The 16914-nt window shown below is 48.6% G+C and overlaps 1 protein-coding gene across 1 annotated transcript; it reads left to right on the top strand.

The window, feature by feature from the left end:
* Positions 1-5665: 5665 nt before the first annotated feature.
* LOC309346394 (maestro heat-like repeat-containing protein family member 7) lies at positions 5666-9956 on the top strand. Its single transcript, XM_081870104.1, has 3 exons — positions 5666-6542; positions 7609-7758; positions 9403-9956. Exons 1-3 carry the CDS (start codon positions 6465-6467, stop codon positions 9559-9561), a joined length of 387 nt encoding a protein of 128 aa, XP_081726230.1. The 5' UTR covers positions 5666-6464; the 3' UTR covers positions 9562-9956.
* The last annotated feature ends 6958 nt before the right edge of the window (positions 9957-16914 follow it).

Here is a 16914-nt window from a genome sequence, read left to right as displayed (position 1 = left end):
AAAGGAAGTTTGCAATGAAATACTGGAAGGGAAAAAGGCACCAGAGTCGTGGAAGGAAGCTTATATTACACTTATACCGAAAACAGAGTCTGAGAAGACACAGCTTAAGAACTACCGCCCCATATCTTTGCTCAATGTGGATTACAAAATTTTTGCTGATATTATGGCTAAAAGACTAAAAAAAGGTACTAGTAGAAGAAATCCATAAAGATCAAGTGGGCTTTCTCCCGGGGAGACACTTGTCTGACAATACGAGGAATATAATTAACATTTTAGAAAAATTACAAGTGAATATTAACACCAAAGCAGTTTTGATATTTGTGGACGCGGAGAAAGCCTTTGACAATATTTCTTGGAGTTTCATGAAGAAAAATTTACAGGGAATGGGGGTAGGTCAAGGTTTTGAAAATGGTATAGGTGCAATCTATTCAGAACAAAAAGCTAAATTAATTGTAAACAATGTAGTCACAGAGGAGTTTAAGATTGAGAAAGGAACACAACAAGGTTGCCCAATCTCTCCATTGCTTTTTATATCGGTCCTGGAGGTTCTGCTTAATATGATTAGAAAGGACCAATTGATTAAAGGTATACAAGTCAGAGCTAAACAGTACAAATTGAAAGCATTTGCTGATGATTTGGTATTGACACTACAGGAGCCAGAATCTAGTACCAAAAGAGTATTGGAATTGATTCAAGAATTTGGTCATGTTAATAATAATAATAATAATAATAATAATAATAATAATAATAATTTATTATTTATACCCCGCCCATCTGGCTGGGCCTCCCCAGCCACTCCGGGCGGCTTCCATAAAAACCAAAAATACAGTAAAATATCACACGTTAAAAACTTCCCTGAACAGGGCTGCCTTAAGATGTCTTCTGAATGTCAGGTAGTTGTTTATCGCTTTGACATCTGCTGGAAGGGCGTTCCACAGGGCGGGGGCCACTACCGAGAAGGCCCTCTGCCTGGTTCCCTGTAGCTTTGCTTCTCGCAATGAGGGAACCGCCAGAAGGCCCTCGGCGCTGGACCTCAGCGTCCGGGCAGAATGATGGGGGTGGAGACGCTCCTTCAGGTATACTGGACCGAGGCCGTTTAGGGCTTTAAAGGTCAGCACCAACACTTTGAATTGTGCTTGGAAACATACTGGGAGCCAATGTAGGTCTTTCAAGACCGGTGTTATATGGTCTCGGCGGCCGCTCCCAGTCACCAGTCTAGCTGCCGCATTCTGGATTAGTTGTAGTTTCCGAGTCACCTTCAAAGGTAGCCCCACGTAGAGTGCATTGCAGTAGTCCAAGCGGGAGATAACCAGAGCATGCACCACTCTGGCGAGGCAGTCCGCAGGCAGATAGGGTCTCAGCCTGCATACCAGATGGAGCTGGTACACAGCTGCCCTGGACACAGATTTAACCTGTGCCTCCATGGACAGCTGTGAGTCCAAAATGACTCCCAGGCTGCGCACCTGGTCCTTCAGGGGCACAGTTACCCCATTCAGGACCAGGGAATCCTCCACACCTGCCCGCCTCCTGTCCCCCAAAAACAGTACTTCTGTCTTGTCAGGATTCAACCTCAATCTGTTAGCCGCCATCCATCCTCCAACCGCCTCCAGACACTCACACAGGACCTTCACCGCCCTCACTGGTTCTGATTTAAAAGAGAGGTAGAGCTGGGTATCATCCGCATACTGATGAACACCCAGCCCAAACCTCCTGATGATCTCTCCCAGCGGCTGCATGTAAATGTTGAAAAGCATGGGGGAGAGGACAGAACCCTGAGGCACCCCACAAGTGAGAGCCCAGGGGTCTGAACACTCATCCCCCACCACCACTTTCTGAACACGGCCCAGGAGGAAGGAGCGGAACCACTGTATGACAGTGCCCCCAGCTCCCAGCCCCTCAAGACGGTCCAGAAGGATGTTATGGTTGATGGTATCAAACGCCGCTGAGAGATCCAGCAGAACTAGGAAACAGCTCTCACCTTTGTCCCTAGCCCGCCGGAGATCATCAACCAGTGCGACCAAGGCAGTTTCAGTCCCATGATGAGGCCTGAATCCCGACTGGAAGGGATCCAAATGGTCCGCTTCTTCCAGGCGTGCCTGGAGTTGTTCGGCAACCGCTCGCAGGATTTAAGTTGAATAAGTTGAAAACTAAGGTTTTAGAGAAAAATCTAACAGTGATTGAGAGAGAGAAGTTTCAGAAGGAGACAGGATTAACATTGGTTAAGAAAGTGAAATACTTAGGGGTTAACATGACTGCTAAGAATGTGAATTTATTTAAAGATAATTATGAAAAATGTTGGACGGAAGTGAAAAAGGATCTAGAAATATGGACAAATTTGAAGTTATCATTGCTAGGCTGAATTGCTGCGATAAAAATGAATGTATTGCCAAGGATGGTGTTTTTGTTTCAAACACTGCAAATTTTGGACAAAATGGATTGTTTCAAGAAGTGGCAGAAAGATATCTCTAGATTTGTCTGGCAGGGCAAGAAATTTAAGATACTAACTGATGCTAAAGAAAGAGGTGGATTTGCCCTGCCAGACCTTAAGCTTTATTATGAATCAGCCGCATTTTGTTGGCTGAGAGAATGGCTGCTTCTTGAAAACATAGACATTTTAGACCTAGAAGGTTTTAATAATGTATTTGGGTGGCATGCATATCTGTGGTATGACAAGGTCAAAGCACATAAAGCGTTTAAAAACCATATTGTCAGGAAAGCACTGTTTAATGTCTGGATAAGATATAAGGATTTGCTTGAAAACAAAACTCCAAGGTGGTTGTCACCAATGGAAGCAAAGGCTCAGAAAAAGCTCAATATGGAGGCCAAGTGGCCGAAATATTGGGAAATTTTGGAACAAGAAGGGGACAGATTAAAACTGCAGAGTTTTGAAAAACTAAAAAACAAAGTACGAGACTGGCTTCATTATTACCAAATAATGGAGGCTTACAATTTGGATAAGAAAATTGGCTTTCTGGTGGAAAAATCAAAATTGGAAACAGAACTGTTAGATCCTAAAACTAAGAATTTGTCAAGAATGTATAACTTGCTGTTGAAATGGAATACTCAGGATGAAATGGTGAAATCTGCTATGATTAAATGGGCACAAGATGTTGGACATAACATTATGATGGCTGCCTGGGAACAGTTATGGACCACAGGCATGAAATTCACGGCATGTAATGCCCTAAGAGAAAACTTAATGAAAATGATTTACAGGTGGTACATGACACCAGTCAAGCTTGCAAAAATTTATCATTTGCCCGATAATAAATGTTGGAAATGTAAAGAGACTGAGGGTACATTTTTTCACCTTTGGTGGACATGCCCAAGGATTAAGACTTTCTGGGAGATGATCTATAATGAAATGAAAAGGTATTTAAGTATACCTTTCAGAAGAAACCAGAGGCCTTTCTCCTGGGCATGGTTGGCCAATTGGTGTCAAAGAAGGATAGAACTTTCTTTATGTATGCCACAACAGCAGCAAGAATACTCATTGCAAAATATTGGAAGACACAAGGTCTACCCACCTGGGAAGAATGGCAGATGAAGGTGATGGACTATATGGAACTGGCAGAAATGACTGGCAGAATCCGAGACCAAGGAGAAGAGTTGGTGGAAGAAGATTGGAAGAAATTTAAAGTTTATCTACAGAAACATTGTAAAATTAAGGAATGTTAGAAGGATGTTGGAATGAAGTTATGTGGTTTTAGCAGAAATGATATAAAGGTCTAAGTAAAAATGGATTGTTAATTGGTGAAAGAAGAGAATGTAAAATTATAGTATGTTAAGATAAATTATTAGGATAAAAACGAAGATGGAAAGGATTTGCTGAAATATCTAATTGAACTAGAATACAAAAAAGGGAGGTGTGAGGAAGTCAAGGAAATAAGTAAAGGAAAGAAAGTTATTGTCAGAGCTGCCCGAGGTCCCAGCTCACAAAGGACCAACGCCAGTTCGTTGTTATATACAAAAGTCTTTATTGAAGTTCAGTTTCGATTTCAAAGCCGCGGCGCGTAGCTCTACGTCTCAAACTCTAGACCGCTGAAGCTCCGTCTGAATCTCCTTCCCCCCGACACCAGTTTAAGACTCTAGCCTTGCTCCACCTCTTCCTTTGCTCTTTTCTCCTCTGGGCCCGCCTGTCCGCTGGGGTCTCGCCCTTTCTAGACTCTTCTGACGCTGAGTCCCCTGAGTCTTCCCCCTCCCTCCGGCGGGCTTTAGGACCTGGTTCCCAATCCGGGTTTCCTGCTGTTCCGCGCGCCTGTACATTCGAACTTGGCGCGCGCGCCCAGCCGGCAACCTTCCTCCTGACCGTTACACTGCTCCTGTCACTGCTTCCCCCTTCGGAGAGGCTAGCTGGACCTGACTTCCCCTCCGTTCCCTCACTCTGCGATAGAGGCGTGTCCAGCCCTGATTCATCTTCTCTCCCTGCTGGAGGAGAAGCTGGCCCTGATACATGGGACTCTTTCCCCAAACCACGCTCTGGTGGAGGAGCTGGTCCTGATCTCCCGCTGCTGCTTTGGGAGTCCCCGCTGGCCCCTTGCTTCTGGTGTGTCCCCCCTGGGACCCCCCTTGCACTGGCCATCGGCGCCCCCCTCTGGGAATCTTCTGATTCGCTGGAGAAGCTCATGGAATCTCTCGGGCCACTTTCATACTCCCCTACGCTGCCCTCCGATTCTTCCCCTTCGCTCTCCATTTCCTCTCTCCCCTGTGCCTCTGCTCCTGAGCCCCTGACAGTTATTGTGGTAGTGTAATGGTTAGGAGAAAGGTCACTGGGTTGGCGCGAGAAGCAAGTTCAAATGTACAGGAGCGCGGGACAGCAGAGAGTGAGGATTGGGAACCGGGTCCTAAAGCACGCCGGAGGCAGGGGGAGGAGCTAAGCGACTCAGCGTCGGAAGAGTCTAGAAAGGGCAATGCCCCAGCGGGCAGGAGGACCCAGAGGAGAAGAGTGCAGCGCAGGAGGTGGAGCAGTGCTAGGATCTTAAACTGGTGTGGAAGGGGCGGAGACTCAGACGGGACTTCGCCGATCTAGAGTCTAGACGTAGGGCTGCACGCCCTGGCTTTGAAATGGAAATTAAACTTCAATAAAGACTTTTGTACATAACATCAGCCTAGCGTTGGTCCTCTGTGAGCTGGGACCTAGAGGCAGCTCTGACAGTTATGTAAAGGTTTGATTTGTTTTTTTTAATTGTCTGGGTTTTTTTTTTTGTTTTGTTTAAATTGATATTTGTTTATCTTTTTTTCCCTAACCTTTAAAATCTTAATAAAAATCCATTAAAAAATAAATAAATCAAATCCAAACTCTTCTTCTTCTTCTTCTGAAAGCATGCCAGACGGTTTTCTCTTGCTGGGCTCTGTGGGACAAGGGCTGACTGTGCATCTCTCTCTCTCCACTTCTTAGGTATCCCAGGATTTCCCCCTTCTTGGACAGCTGGTGGCGCTCTTGTCCCTTCACCTCGCAGACAACGTGAAGGAGATTGGCCTGCAGTCAGCAGAGGCCTTGTACCATCTCCATTACATCATGATAGCCAAAATGGGTGAGGGGGATGCTGGGAAATGGCTTGTTTCTTGTAAGCCGCAGGGTGGGAGATCTGTAGCCCTCCAGAGGCTGCTCCAACTCCCATCATCCCTGAGTGTTGCCCATGCTGGCTGCTGCTGGGGTTGATCAGGGAGTTCAGGAGGGCCAGAATTGTGCTAGCACTGGCCTAACGCCAACACCCCGTTGGCCAGAGATGAGAGGGCAGTCTTGGGGGAGGAATTCACTGCTGATGTTCATCAGAAAAGCCTTCTGGACCTGACCAGTGGCCCAGCCCAGTCCAGCATCCTGTTCCCACAGGGGTTGATCAGATGCTTGTGGGAATCCAGCAAGCAGAATTCAAGCTCTTTCTACTCCTGTACTTTGCTGCCTCTGACCATGGAGGCAGAGCATAGCCATCCTGGCTAATAGCCATGGGTAGCCTTCTCTTCCATGAATTTGCCTCATCTTCTTTGAAAGCCATCTTGGTCCGTGGCCATCAGTGCCTCCTGTGGCAGGGAGTTCCAGAGTTTAGCTGTGCATTGCAAGAAGAAGGACCATCCTGAAACTTCAGTTTCATTGGAGGTCCAGTTGTTCTCATGTTATGAGGGCAAGAGAGAAAGCTTTCTCTCTCCACTTTCTCCAAGCCATACATTGTGTCTCCTCTTCCTCGCCGTTTTTCTAAACGGAACCGCCCCCCAAATGCTGCAACCAGCATTTGCTCCACAAGCACCCCAGTCCTTTTGGTTGCCCCCTTCTGAACCTTTTTTCCAATTCCGAATTATAATTTTTGAGGTGAAACCAATAATTGTTTTTGTTGGTCCCAGCGGGAAAACTGGAGGTTTTGAGCAGGGAGCACTAATGCTGGGTTCTTTTGCATGCATATTCCAAAACCCGACCCTGCTTAGGTAAGGAACTGGAGAAGAGGAGGAATAAAAATAAGAAAGGCAACATGGTCAGATGGGTCCGAGAAGACTTCTTCATCCCTGGGCCCTCTCTCTTCCACTACAACATCGCAAAAGTGGCCAAGGTAGGGGTGGCCTTTTGTACTCTTTATTGCTAAGACCGCAGCCACTCCCAGTTAGCAAAGATTTGCTCACTCGGGCCAACGGGGCCCTGCCCCACCAACTTCAGCCTGCCCTCAGGCAGCCCACGCCTTCTAGGGATGAGGGAGAGATTCAGAGCAGTTCACACTGGAAGCCAAAGCTATCAGATCAAGGCTTTCAGAAACAACAGGAGAACTGAAACACAACCCGCCTTTGAAATTCACATGTCCTTGAATTTCGCAATGCCAAACAGTGTGTAAAAAAATCCATGCGTGAGCTATTAGTGTAAATAACATTCAGAAATGCATTGTATTAGAATAAATTGCTCAAAGACAAGTGCCCGGTAGCCTAAACTGCATGCAGAATTCTACTTATTGAAATTCTACCAGGTGCTGGGAGACCTAGGGTTCAGATCCCCACTCACGAGTCAGTCACAGTCTCTCAGTCTAACCTACCTCATGAGACTAAAACGGGGAGGAGAGAGAACCATGCATTGCCACCTTGGGCTCCTCAGGGCGGAAAAAGAATAGGAAAAGTTGACTCATTCGATGCATCTTTCACAAGGCACTGCCAAGCCAGTGGACTATGCCAACCTTGTGGTGGGTGTTTTTGTTGTATATTAAGAACTAAACACACAGCCGGCAGGTTCCCACCCAGTCTGTTAGGCATTGGTTATATAACGGATAGCCACTATTATTCACCCTCTCTGTTCCTGGAGGGATTTTTTTTTAAAATTTTCTAGTCTGATTTTAGATTGAACCTCTTCATGTTCCAATGTCATAACCAATTTAAGATGTGGATCGAAAATAGCAAGGCGTCACCTGACTTTTAGTTTGGTTTGTTGTAAAATCTTTCAGCTACTTAAATAAACACATAAATAGAATCACCAAATTGTAGAGTTGGAAGGGACGTGGGGGTCACTTAGTTCAACCCTCTCAAGGCAGAGTGGAGATGTCTTTCACTTGGTTTGTGAAGGCACCCTTGGACTACTGAAACGTGGTCAGAGTGTGGAGCAGAAGAAAACTCCCTCTTCTTTCTTCTTTGTGCCAGGCTTTTGGGGAGCACCTCACGCCCAGCCAGATCAACGAAGTCGTGTTGAAGGCGATTGACAACCTGACAGTGGAAGACAGAGCCGTCTCTCAGGCTGCAGGAAAGCTCCTGAGGTCCTTCCTTGAGGAATGCGGCATGGAAATGGAGGACGTAAGGCTCAAAACGGAGGCAGGGGGAGCAGGTTTCCTCTAAATCAAACATTCTCTTCGGACTTAGAATTAGCTTGTTTCTGGGAAGTAAGAAGGCATTGTGTGGGAAGTAAGAAGAGCCAGTGTGGTGTAGTGGTTAAGAGCGGTAGACTCGTAATCTGGGGAACCGGGTTCCTCCACATGCAGCTGCTGGGTGACCTTGGGCCAGTTACACTTCTTTGAAGTCTCTCAGCCCCACTCACCTCGCAGAGTGTTTGTTGTGGGGGAGTTACAGATAGGTAGCCGTGTTGGTCTGCCATAGTCAAAACAAAAAATTCCTTCCAGTAGCACCTTAAAGACCAACTAAGTTAGTTCTAGGTATGAGCTTTTGTGTGCATGCACACTTCTTCAAATACACTGAAACAGAAGTCACCAGACCCTTTTATATAGTGAGAAGGTGGGGATGGGTATTACTCAGAAGGGTGGTGGGAATGGGTGATTGGCAGATAGCTGTGATGAGCCTGTTGACGACTCTTAACGACTGCAATAGGTCTTACAGGAAAAAGCAAGGGGTGAGAAGGTGAAAAGTGGCTTTGTCATGTATAATGAGATAAGAATCCAATGTCTTTGTTCAGACCAGGTCTCTCCATGGTTTTAAGTTTGGTAATAAGTTGCAATTCAGCAGCTTCTCTTTCCAGTCTCTTTCCTGCTTTTTCCTGTAAGACCTATTGCAGTCGTTAAGAGTCGTCAACAAGAAGAGAACCCAAAATGAAAAAAAGGATAAAATCTTGGAAAAAATAAAGGAAGGAGAGAAGAAGCTGAGAGCAAAACCAAAATCACAGGAGATCCTGAAAGAGATAAAGTTATATCAAGTACAATATATGAAATTGATGAACCAGGAAATAGAATGGAAGATTACAAAATTTTTGCAGATATTTTGGCTAAAAGATTAAAAAGGGTGTTAGTAGAAGAAATTCATAAAGACCAAGCGGGCTTTCTCCCGGGCAGACATTTGTCTGATAATACGAGGAATATAATTTATATTCTAGAAAAATTACAAGTGAATATCAATACTAAGGCAGTTTTGATTTTTGTGGATGCAGAGAAGGCCTTTGACAACATTTCTTGGAGTTTTATGAAGAAGAATCTACAGGGGATGGGGGTAGGTCAAGGTTTTGAAAATGGTATAGGTGCAATTTATTCAGAACAAAAGGCAAAATTAATTGTGAACAATGCAGTGACAGAAGAGTTTAAGATTGAGAAAGGAACACGACAAGGTTGCCCAATCTCTCCATTGCTTTTTATATCGGTCCTGGAGGTTTTGTTAAATATGATCAGAAAGGACCAATTGGTTAAAGGCATACAAGTGGGTGCTAAACAGTACAAACTGAAAGCATTTGCTGACGATTTAGTATTGACTTTGCAGGAGCCAGAATCTAGTACCAAAAGGGTACTGGAATTGATTCAAAACAAAGATCACCACAGCCAATCACAAACAAACAACCACACCCTAGGCCACCCCAACCTCTCTCACCACCAAAGGAACACAAGTGAACGGCAGAGAACCGGCACGAGTAACGCTGACACCAAACCCTACATACATTAAGCAAAATAGAAACAGGTTCACCACACTTTCTCATCCTGGTCTTCTTTTATCTTCTTCCAGCTGCCTATGGTTGTGAAGGAGATTTACAACCGTCTCCACCAGATCCCCGACACCCGCACTAAGGAAGTGACACTTTCGGCTCTTGTCAGCCTAGCCACCAAGCGCATGCAGCCGGTCGTAGACAGCCTGTTGGACTGTTCGATGGAGTGTGATGAGTAAGTTTTTGTGATGTGAAAATGGGGAGGGGTAGATTTAAGGGGTTTCTTAATTTATATTTATTTATATTGAATTTCGTACTTGCAAAAAATTGTGCTCCGAGTTGTGGTTTCTTTCTTTGCTAATGTATGTGCAATATAAAGAAAATATCAAAGGCCTGACTTTTTTTAAGAAAAGGAAAAGGGAAAAATTCTGTTTTGAAAAATTGCAGAAGTGCCACGGTGATCTGGAAGGCCTTGGTCGCTGATCAGTATTCCAGCGTCAAGCTGCTGAGACCTCTCCTGAAAAGGCTGCAGGATGAAGACCCCAAAGCGGAAGTCACTTCCAGGCGACGCAGCACTTCTCAAATGCCAATGGCGGTACGAAACCACTCAGTTTCTCTCTCCTGGATTGTTTTGAATGGGAGCTGGATGGGGCTGGGGGCTTCTTGCTGGGAGGGGGGTGCATCTTAATAAGTGGTCCATCCTGTGAGCACCTGCTTTGTATGCAGAAGGGCCCCAGCATCTCCATGTCGGGGAGTTCCTTGCCTGAAACCCTGGACAGCCACTGCTAGTCAGTGTAGACAACACTGAGGGAAATGGACCGGGGCTCTGAGTCGCGTCTGAGTCTGAGATCTTGATCTGACGATGACCTCTGCTGAATGCCGTTCTCCTGTCCTTGTCCCTCCAGGCTACCAACGCTCTGTGTCATATCCTGTCGTTCCCTGAGGCTGCAGGTATCCTGAAGAGCATGTTCCACCACCTGCTGTTTGCACTTAGCACTCAGATCTGTTTTGTCCATGAGGCGAGAAGAAGAGGTTCGAGGGTGGCAAGTCTAATCCCGGAGCCCTCTTCGCATCTCGATCCACTGATGTAAGGGACCTGCTAATGCATTTGGGGGGGGCCTCCCTTCTCTCTCTGACCCATAGTGGTGATGGCTCAGCTCTCCCCCAAGAGATAGGCTTCATTTGGACATGGAGGTTCTGCTTAGGTTAGATAGCTAGGAGACCCAGGCTTCCCCAACCCCTGTGCTCTTCAGTCACTTTGGACCACAACTCCCACCAGCCCCAGCCAGCACAACGGGGCTGAAGATGGGAGTTATTGTAGCCCAAAACATCTGAAGGACACTAGGATGGGAGAGGATGTTGGAGACTCTCCCGCACGATGGGCTGATTTGGGTGTGGTGGGACTCACGTGTCATGAAACCTTAAGTCTCCATCACAGCCGAAAGGTTGCCGCTTGTGCTGGAAACATGGGGGAGGCTGCAGGGGGTGATGGTTGGGGTTGGACTGCAAGATGTCAAGGACCTAAAACTCCCCAGATGAACCTACCCAGACCTTGCGCTCATCATCGGAAGCCCCTCTTCACATGCCTCCTCCACACAAGAAGGGGCCTTTTCTGTGGTGGCTCCCCATTAGTGGGTTGCTCTCCCCAGGGAGGCTTGCCTGGTGCCTTTAGATGCCAGGCAAAAATGGTCCTCTTCAATCAGGCCATTGGCTGATTAACCTCCTATGCCCTTTCAACTGTGTTTGTTAGAGGGAGAGGAGTTATTGGTTTGCTTTGGTTCTTGTTTTTATTCTGTATTTTGTGCTTTTTAACTTGCATTTTTATGTTGTGAACTGCCCGGAGATCTACGGGTGAAGGGCAGTATACAAATTTTTAAAATATAATATTCTTAATTCCTTCACTTGACTCAGGACCGCTGTGCAGGCCCTGAAACAACTGATTGGGCGTGTTGAATACCTTGACGAATTTGAGGTTTTGGGGTTGCAAAGCTGCTGGGATATGCTGTCAAGTCCAGAAAGCTTTTTCAAAGGCATTCGTCTTCTGGCAAGGTAAGAAGGTGAAAAGGACTGGCAGGTGAGGCATGAAGAGCAAGGCCTGCTTTCTGGGGAAATGGGGATAAACTTCTTATTTATTTCAGAAAATGTACCATATTGTTCACTCTATAAGACACACTTTCCCCCTCCTAAAAAGTAAGGGGAAATGTGTGTGCATCTTAGGGAGCGAATGCAGGCGGGAGGCTCTGCTCAGCGTTCAAGTAACCTGGTGGTGGTTGTTGTTGTGCAGGAACGCTGGGTGGTTCTTCCTGCCAGCTTCAGACTTGTGAATTCTTTGTCTCTTACTCTTATGTTTCAGGACTTTGTTCACCTCCTCAACAGAACAGTATAATAGGATTGCCCGATTGGCACGGAAATATATGTGCTGTCCGAACAACAAGAAGAAAGCCATTGGCATGGCGTTTTACTTGGAGGTAGGAACTGGAAACAGGGAATGCCTGTTCTAATGTTTCTAATGGTTTCTTTATTCCTCACAATTTAACTGTCAAATGTTCTTTAGTATTTACACATTTTTTATTTAATTGTACAACTTCAACTGCATTCACTGCTATCATGTCTAATATATATGGACAGTGTTTTTTTGATAGAAGATGAATGTATACATAATAAAAGATGCACTTACAGTGGCTTTGCTCCAACTTAGGGGATGTCCGACTCTGATACAGACACTTCCGTGACCTAGCGCGCAAGTTACTGCAGGCAGCAATCATACAGGTATTCCGTTAATGGATGAGCAAGTCTTCACCTTTGGAAGGCTAAGATTTTTCTTAAAATTACATTTTTATATGTACTATTGGAAACACCTTAAAGCTGGTATAAGTTCATATGTATTTATTTTTGCCTGCTTTAAAGATTGATTTTTGTATGTCTGCTGGTTTATTATATATCTTTTTTTCTCTTTGTTCCGCTATGTATCGGGGTGGGGAGACATAATAACAACAACAACAACAACAACAACAACAACAACAATAATTCTTTGCTCGTCCAAATAAGCTTTTTTCATATATTTATTGAGGCCACTAAGTCTTTGAACTGAAGAGATTTCTCCAGTTTCAAGCGTCATCTCATGCTCTTTATGAGCCAAGTCCAAACCCTCCTGCAGTTCAGACCCAGCTTAGGATGTGTTTGGTTCAGCATGATTCCAACCAGCTCATACTCTTTCCTTCCCTTTCCAACCAAAATGTACCTGACTGTGAGAGCAGAGGTGAGTTAGATTGGGAGGGCCATGCCCAGCCCTAGAGGTTGGAAGGCGGGGTCCAGGCCCACCAGAAACCAGCAGAGAACTCCATAGTTCCAAATGGAAGCACCAGCCTAGCTTCTGCTGCAGCCACGTTGGGATGAGAAGGGGCAGGAGGGGTCATGCGTGGTGGGTGCTTCTTGCTGGAGACCATTGATTTGAAGTGAGCTGCTTTGGGGGCCAACCTGAATCAATCCCAAAATAACCCGTTCAAGAGGTGCTTTTTAGAAACTGAGCTCACACTAAAACTGTAAAACCATGAAAATATATGCTTATGAAATACATGATATTTGTTGTCTGATAAGGGGGGGGGGGGCAGCAGCTCTATACCTTCCATGGGTCACAACAAGCCTGGGGGTCAAAACAAAGCACCACCATCTCAGGTGAATATCAGGATTGAGTCCATTGCTCAACTTTATCTGGTGTCACTTAGGCTCTGCCAGTGAGACCACTTGTGCTGCTGCTGCTGCCGCTGCCCTGTCTGGCTGTCAAATCCTCAACGACCTGCGCTGCTGCTGCAGCACATTCTGACGGGCAAAGCCTCGATGACCTGCGCTGCTGCCGCTGCCCTGTCTGGCTGTCAAAGCCTCGACGACCTGCGCTGCTGCCTCTTCCTTTTCTGGCTGTCAAAGCCTCGAAGATCTGAGCTGCTGCCGCAGCCCCTTCTGGCTGTCAAAGCCTCGAAAATCTGCGCTGCTGCCTCTGCATCTTCTGGCTGTCAAAGCCTCGACGACCTGCACTGCTGCCTCTTCCGTTTCTGGCTGTCAAAGACTCGACGACCTGCGCAATAGCCGCTGTCCCTTCTGGCTGTCAAAGCCTCAACGATCTGCGCTGCTGCCTCTTCCTTTTCTGGCTGTCAAAGCCCCGATGACCTGTGCTGCTGCCGCTGCCCCTTCTGGCTGTCAAAGCCTCGACGATCTGCGCTGCTGCTGCAGCACATTCTGACGGTCAAAGCCTTGACGACCTGTGCTGCTGCCGCTGCCCCTTCTGGCTGTCAAAGCCTCAACAATCTGCGCTGCTGCCTCTGCCTCATCTGGCTGTCAAAGCCTTGACAACCTGCGCTGCTGACGCTTCTGGCTGTAAAAGCCTCGACGACCTGCTGCCGCTGCCGCTGCTAGCTGTCAAAGCCTCGACGATTGGTGCTGCTGCCTCTGCCTCTTCTGGCTGTCAAAGCCTCGACAACCTGCACTGCTGCCTCTGCTTCTTCTGGAAGTCAGAGATTCGATGACCTTTGCTGCTGCCGCTGCCCCGTCTGGCTGTCAAAGCCTCAACGACCTGCTCTGCTGCCGCAGCCCCTTCTGGATATCAAAGCTTCAATGACATTTGCTGCTGCCTTTGCCTGTTCTGGCTGTCAAAGCCTTGACGACCTGCGCTGCTGACACTGATGCTTCTGGCTGTCAAGACCTCGACGACCTCCGCTGCTGCCGCTGCCCCTTCTGGCTGTTAAAGCCTCGACGACCTGTGCTGCTGCCTCTGCCTCTTCTGGCTGTCAAAGCCTTGATGACCTGCACTGCTGCCTCTGCCTCTTCTGGGTGTCAAAGCCTCGACAACCTGCACTGCTGCCTCCGCTTCTTCTGGCTGTCAAAGCCTTGACGACCTGCGCTGCTGACACTGATGCTTCTGGCTGTCAAGGCCTCGACGACCTGCGCTGGTGCCGCTGCCCCTTCTGGCTGTTAAAGCCTCGACGACCTGTGCTGCTGCCTCTGCCTCTCCTGGCTGTCAACGCCTTGACGACCTGTGTTGCTGCCGCTGCCCCTTCTGGCTGTCAATGCCTCAACGATCTACGCTGCTGCCTCTGCCTCTTCTGGCTGTCAAAGCCTCGATGACCTGCACTGCTGCCTCCGCCTCCTCTGGCTGTCAAAGCCTTGACAACCTGCGCTGCTGACGCTTCTGGCTGTCAAAGCCTCAACGATCTGCGCTGCTGCCTCTGCCTCTTCTGGCTGTCAAAGCCTCGACAATCTGTGCTGCTGCCTCTGCCTCTTCTGGCTGTCAAAGCCTGGACGACCTGCACTGCTGCCTCTTTCTTTTCTGGCTGTCAAAGCCTCGACGACCTGCGCTGCTGCCTCTTCCTTTTCTTGTTGTCAAAGCCTCGAAGACCTGGGCTGCTGCCGCAGCCCCTTCTGGCTGCCAAAGCCTCAACGATCTGCGCTGCTGCCACAGCCTCTTCTGGCTGTCAAAGCCTCAACGATATGCGCTGCTGCCTCTGCCTCTTCTGGCTGTCAAAGCCTCGACGACCTGTGCTGCTGCCTCTTCCTTTTCTGGCTGTCAAAGTCTCGACAACCTGCTCTGCTGCCGCTGCCCCTTCTGGCTGTCAATGCCTCAACGATATGCGCTGCTGCCTCTGCCTCTTCTGGCTGTCAAAGTCTCGATGAGCTGAACTGCTGCCTCCGCCTCTTCTGGCTGTCAAAGACTCGACAACCTGCGCTGCTGCTGCTGCCCATTCTGGCTGTCAAAGCCTCAGCGACCTGCGCTGCTGCCTCCGCCTATTCTGGCTGTCAAAGCCTCGACGACCTGCACTGCTGCCGCAGCCCCTTCTTGTTGTCAAAGCCTCGACAACCTGTGCTGCCGCCTCTGCCCCTTCTGGCTGTCAAAGCCTCGACAACCTGTGCTGCTGCCTCTGCTTCTTCTGGAAGTCAGAGATTCGATGACCTTTGCTGCTGCCGCTGCCCCGTCTGGCTGTCAAAGCCTCAACGACCTGCTCTGCTGCCGCAGCCCCTTCTGGATATCAAAGCTTCAATGACATTTGCTGCTGCCTTTGCCTGTTCTGGCTGTCAAAGCCTTGACGACCTGCGCTGCTGACACTGATGCTTCTGGCTGTCAAGACCTCGACGACCTCCGCTGCTGCCGCTGCCCCTTCTGGCTGTCAAAGACTCGACGACCTGTGCTGCTGCCTCTGTCGCTTCTGGCTGTCAAAGCCTCAACCATCATCGCTGCTGCCTCTGCCTCTTCTGGCTGTCAAAGCCTCGACGACCTGCACTGCTGCCTATTCCTTTTCTGGCTGTCAAAGCCTCAACGATCTGCGCTGCTGCCACAGACCCTCCTGGCTGTCAAAGCCTTAACGATATGCGCTGCTGCCTCTGCCTCTTCTGGCTGTCAAAGCCTCAAGGTCCTGCACTGCTGCCTCTTCTTTTTCTGGCTGACAAAGCCTTGATGACCTGCGCTGCTAACGCTTCTGGCTGTCAAATCCTCGACGACCTGCTGCCGCTGCCCCTTCTGGCTGTCAAAGCCTCGACGATCTGCGCTGCTACCTCTGCTGCTTCTGGCTGTCAAAGCCTCGACGATCTGCGCTGCTGCCTCTGCCTCTTCTGGCTGTCAAAGCCTCAAGGTCCTGAACTGCTGCCTCTTCTTTTTCTGGCTGTCAAAGCCTCGATGACCTGCGCTGCTGCCTCTTCCTTTTCTTGTTGTCAAAGCCTCAATGACCTGCGCTGCTGCTGCAGCCGCTTCTGGCTGTCAAAGCCTCAACGATCTGCGCTGCTGCCACAGCCTCTTCTGGCTGTCAAAGCCTCAACGATATGCGCTGCTGTCTGCCTCTTCTGGCTGTCAAAGCCTCGACGACCTGCACTGCTGCCGCAGCCCCTTCTGGCTGTCAAAGCCTCGACAACCTGTGCTGCCGCCTCTGCCCCTTCTGGCTGTCAAAGCCTCGACAACCTGTGCTGCTGCCTCTGGTTCTTTTGGAAGTCAGAGACTCGATGACCTTTGCTGCTGCCGCTGCCCTGTCTGGCTGTCAAAGCCTCAACGACCTGCTCTTCTGCCACAGCCCCTTCTGGCTGTCAAAGCCTCGATGACCTGCACTGCTGCCTCCGCCTCTTCTGGCTGTCGAAGCCTTGACAACCTGCGCTGCTGACGCTTCTGGCTGTCAAAGCCTTGACGACCTGCTGCTGCTGCCCTTTCTGGCTGTCAAAGCCTCATCGATCTGCCCTGCTACCTCTGCCACTTCTGGCTGTCAAAGCCTCGACGACCTGCGCTGCTGCCTCTTCCTTTTCTTGTTGTCAAAGCCTCGATGACCTGCGCTGCTACCGCAGCCCCTTCTGGCTGTCAAAGCCTCAACGATCTGCACTGCTGCCACAGCCTCTTCTGGCTGTCAAAGCCTCAACGTTATGCGCTGCTGTCTCTGCCTCTTCTGGCTGTCAAAGCCTCAACTTCCTGCGCTGCTGCCACTGCCCCTTCTGCCTGTCAAAGCCTCGACGATCTGCACTGCTGCCTCTGCCTCTTCTGGCTGTCAAAGCCTCGACAACCTGTGCTGCTGCCTCTTCCTTTTCTGGCTGTCATGGCCTTGATGACCTGCGCTGCTGCTTCTTCC

Source organism: Podarcis erhardii (genome assembly GCF_964252035.2).
Source record: "Podarcis erhardii genome assembly, chromosome: 7".
NCBI classification, from domain to species: domain Eukaryota; kingdom Metazoa; phylum Chordata; class Lepidosauria; order Squamata; family Lacertidae; genus Podarcis; species Podarcis erhardii.
The sequence above is the reverse complement of the archived record's forward strand: the minus strand, read 5'-3'. Positions and strand labels throughout refer to the sequence as shown.

Bases quoted from the DNA above. Each gene is read 5' to 3' on its own strand.
- LOC309346394 (XM_081870104.1), top strand. From the start codon at position 6,465: ATGGTCAGATGGGTCCGAGAAGACTTCTTCATCCCTGGGCCCTCTCTC. The intron at 6,543-7,608 runs GTAGGGGTGGCC...TCTTTGTGCCAG, and splicing joins ACATCGCAAAAGTGGCCAAG to GCTTTTGGGGAGCACCTCAC. The intron at 7,759-9,402 runs GTAAGGCTCAAA...ATCTTCTTCCAG, and splicing joins GCGGCATGGAAATGGAGGAC to CTGCCTATGGTTGTGAAGGA.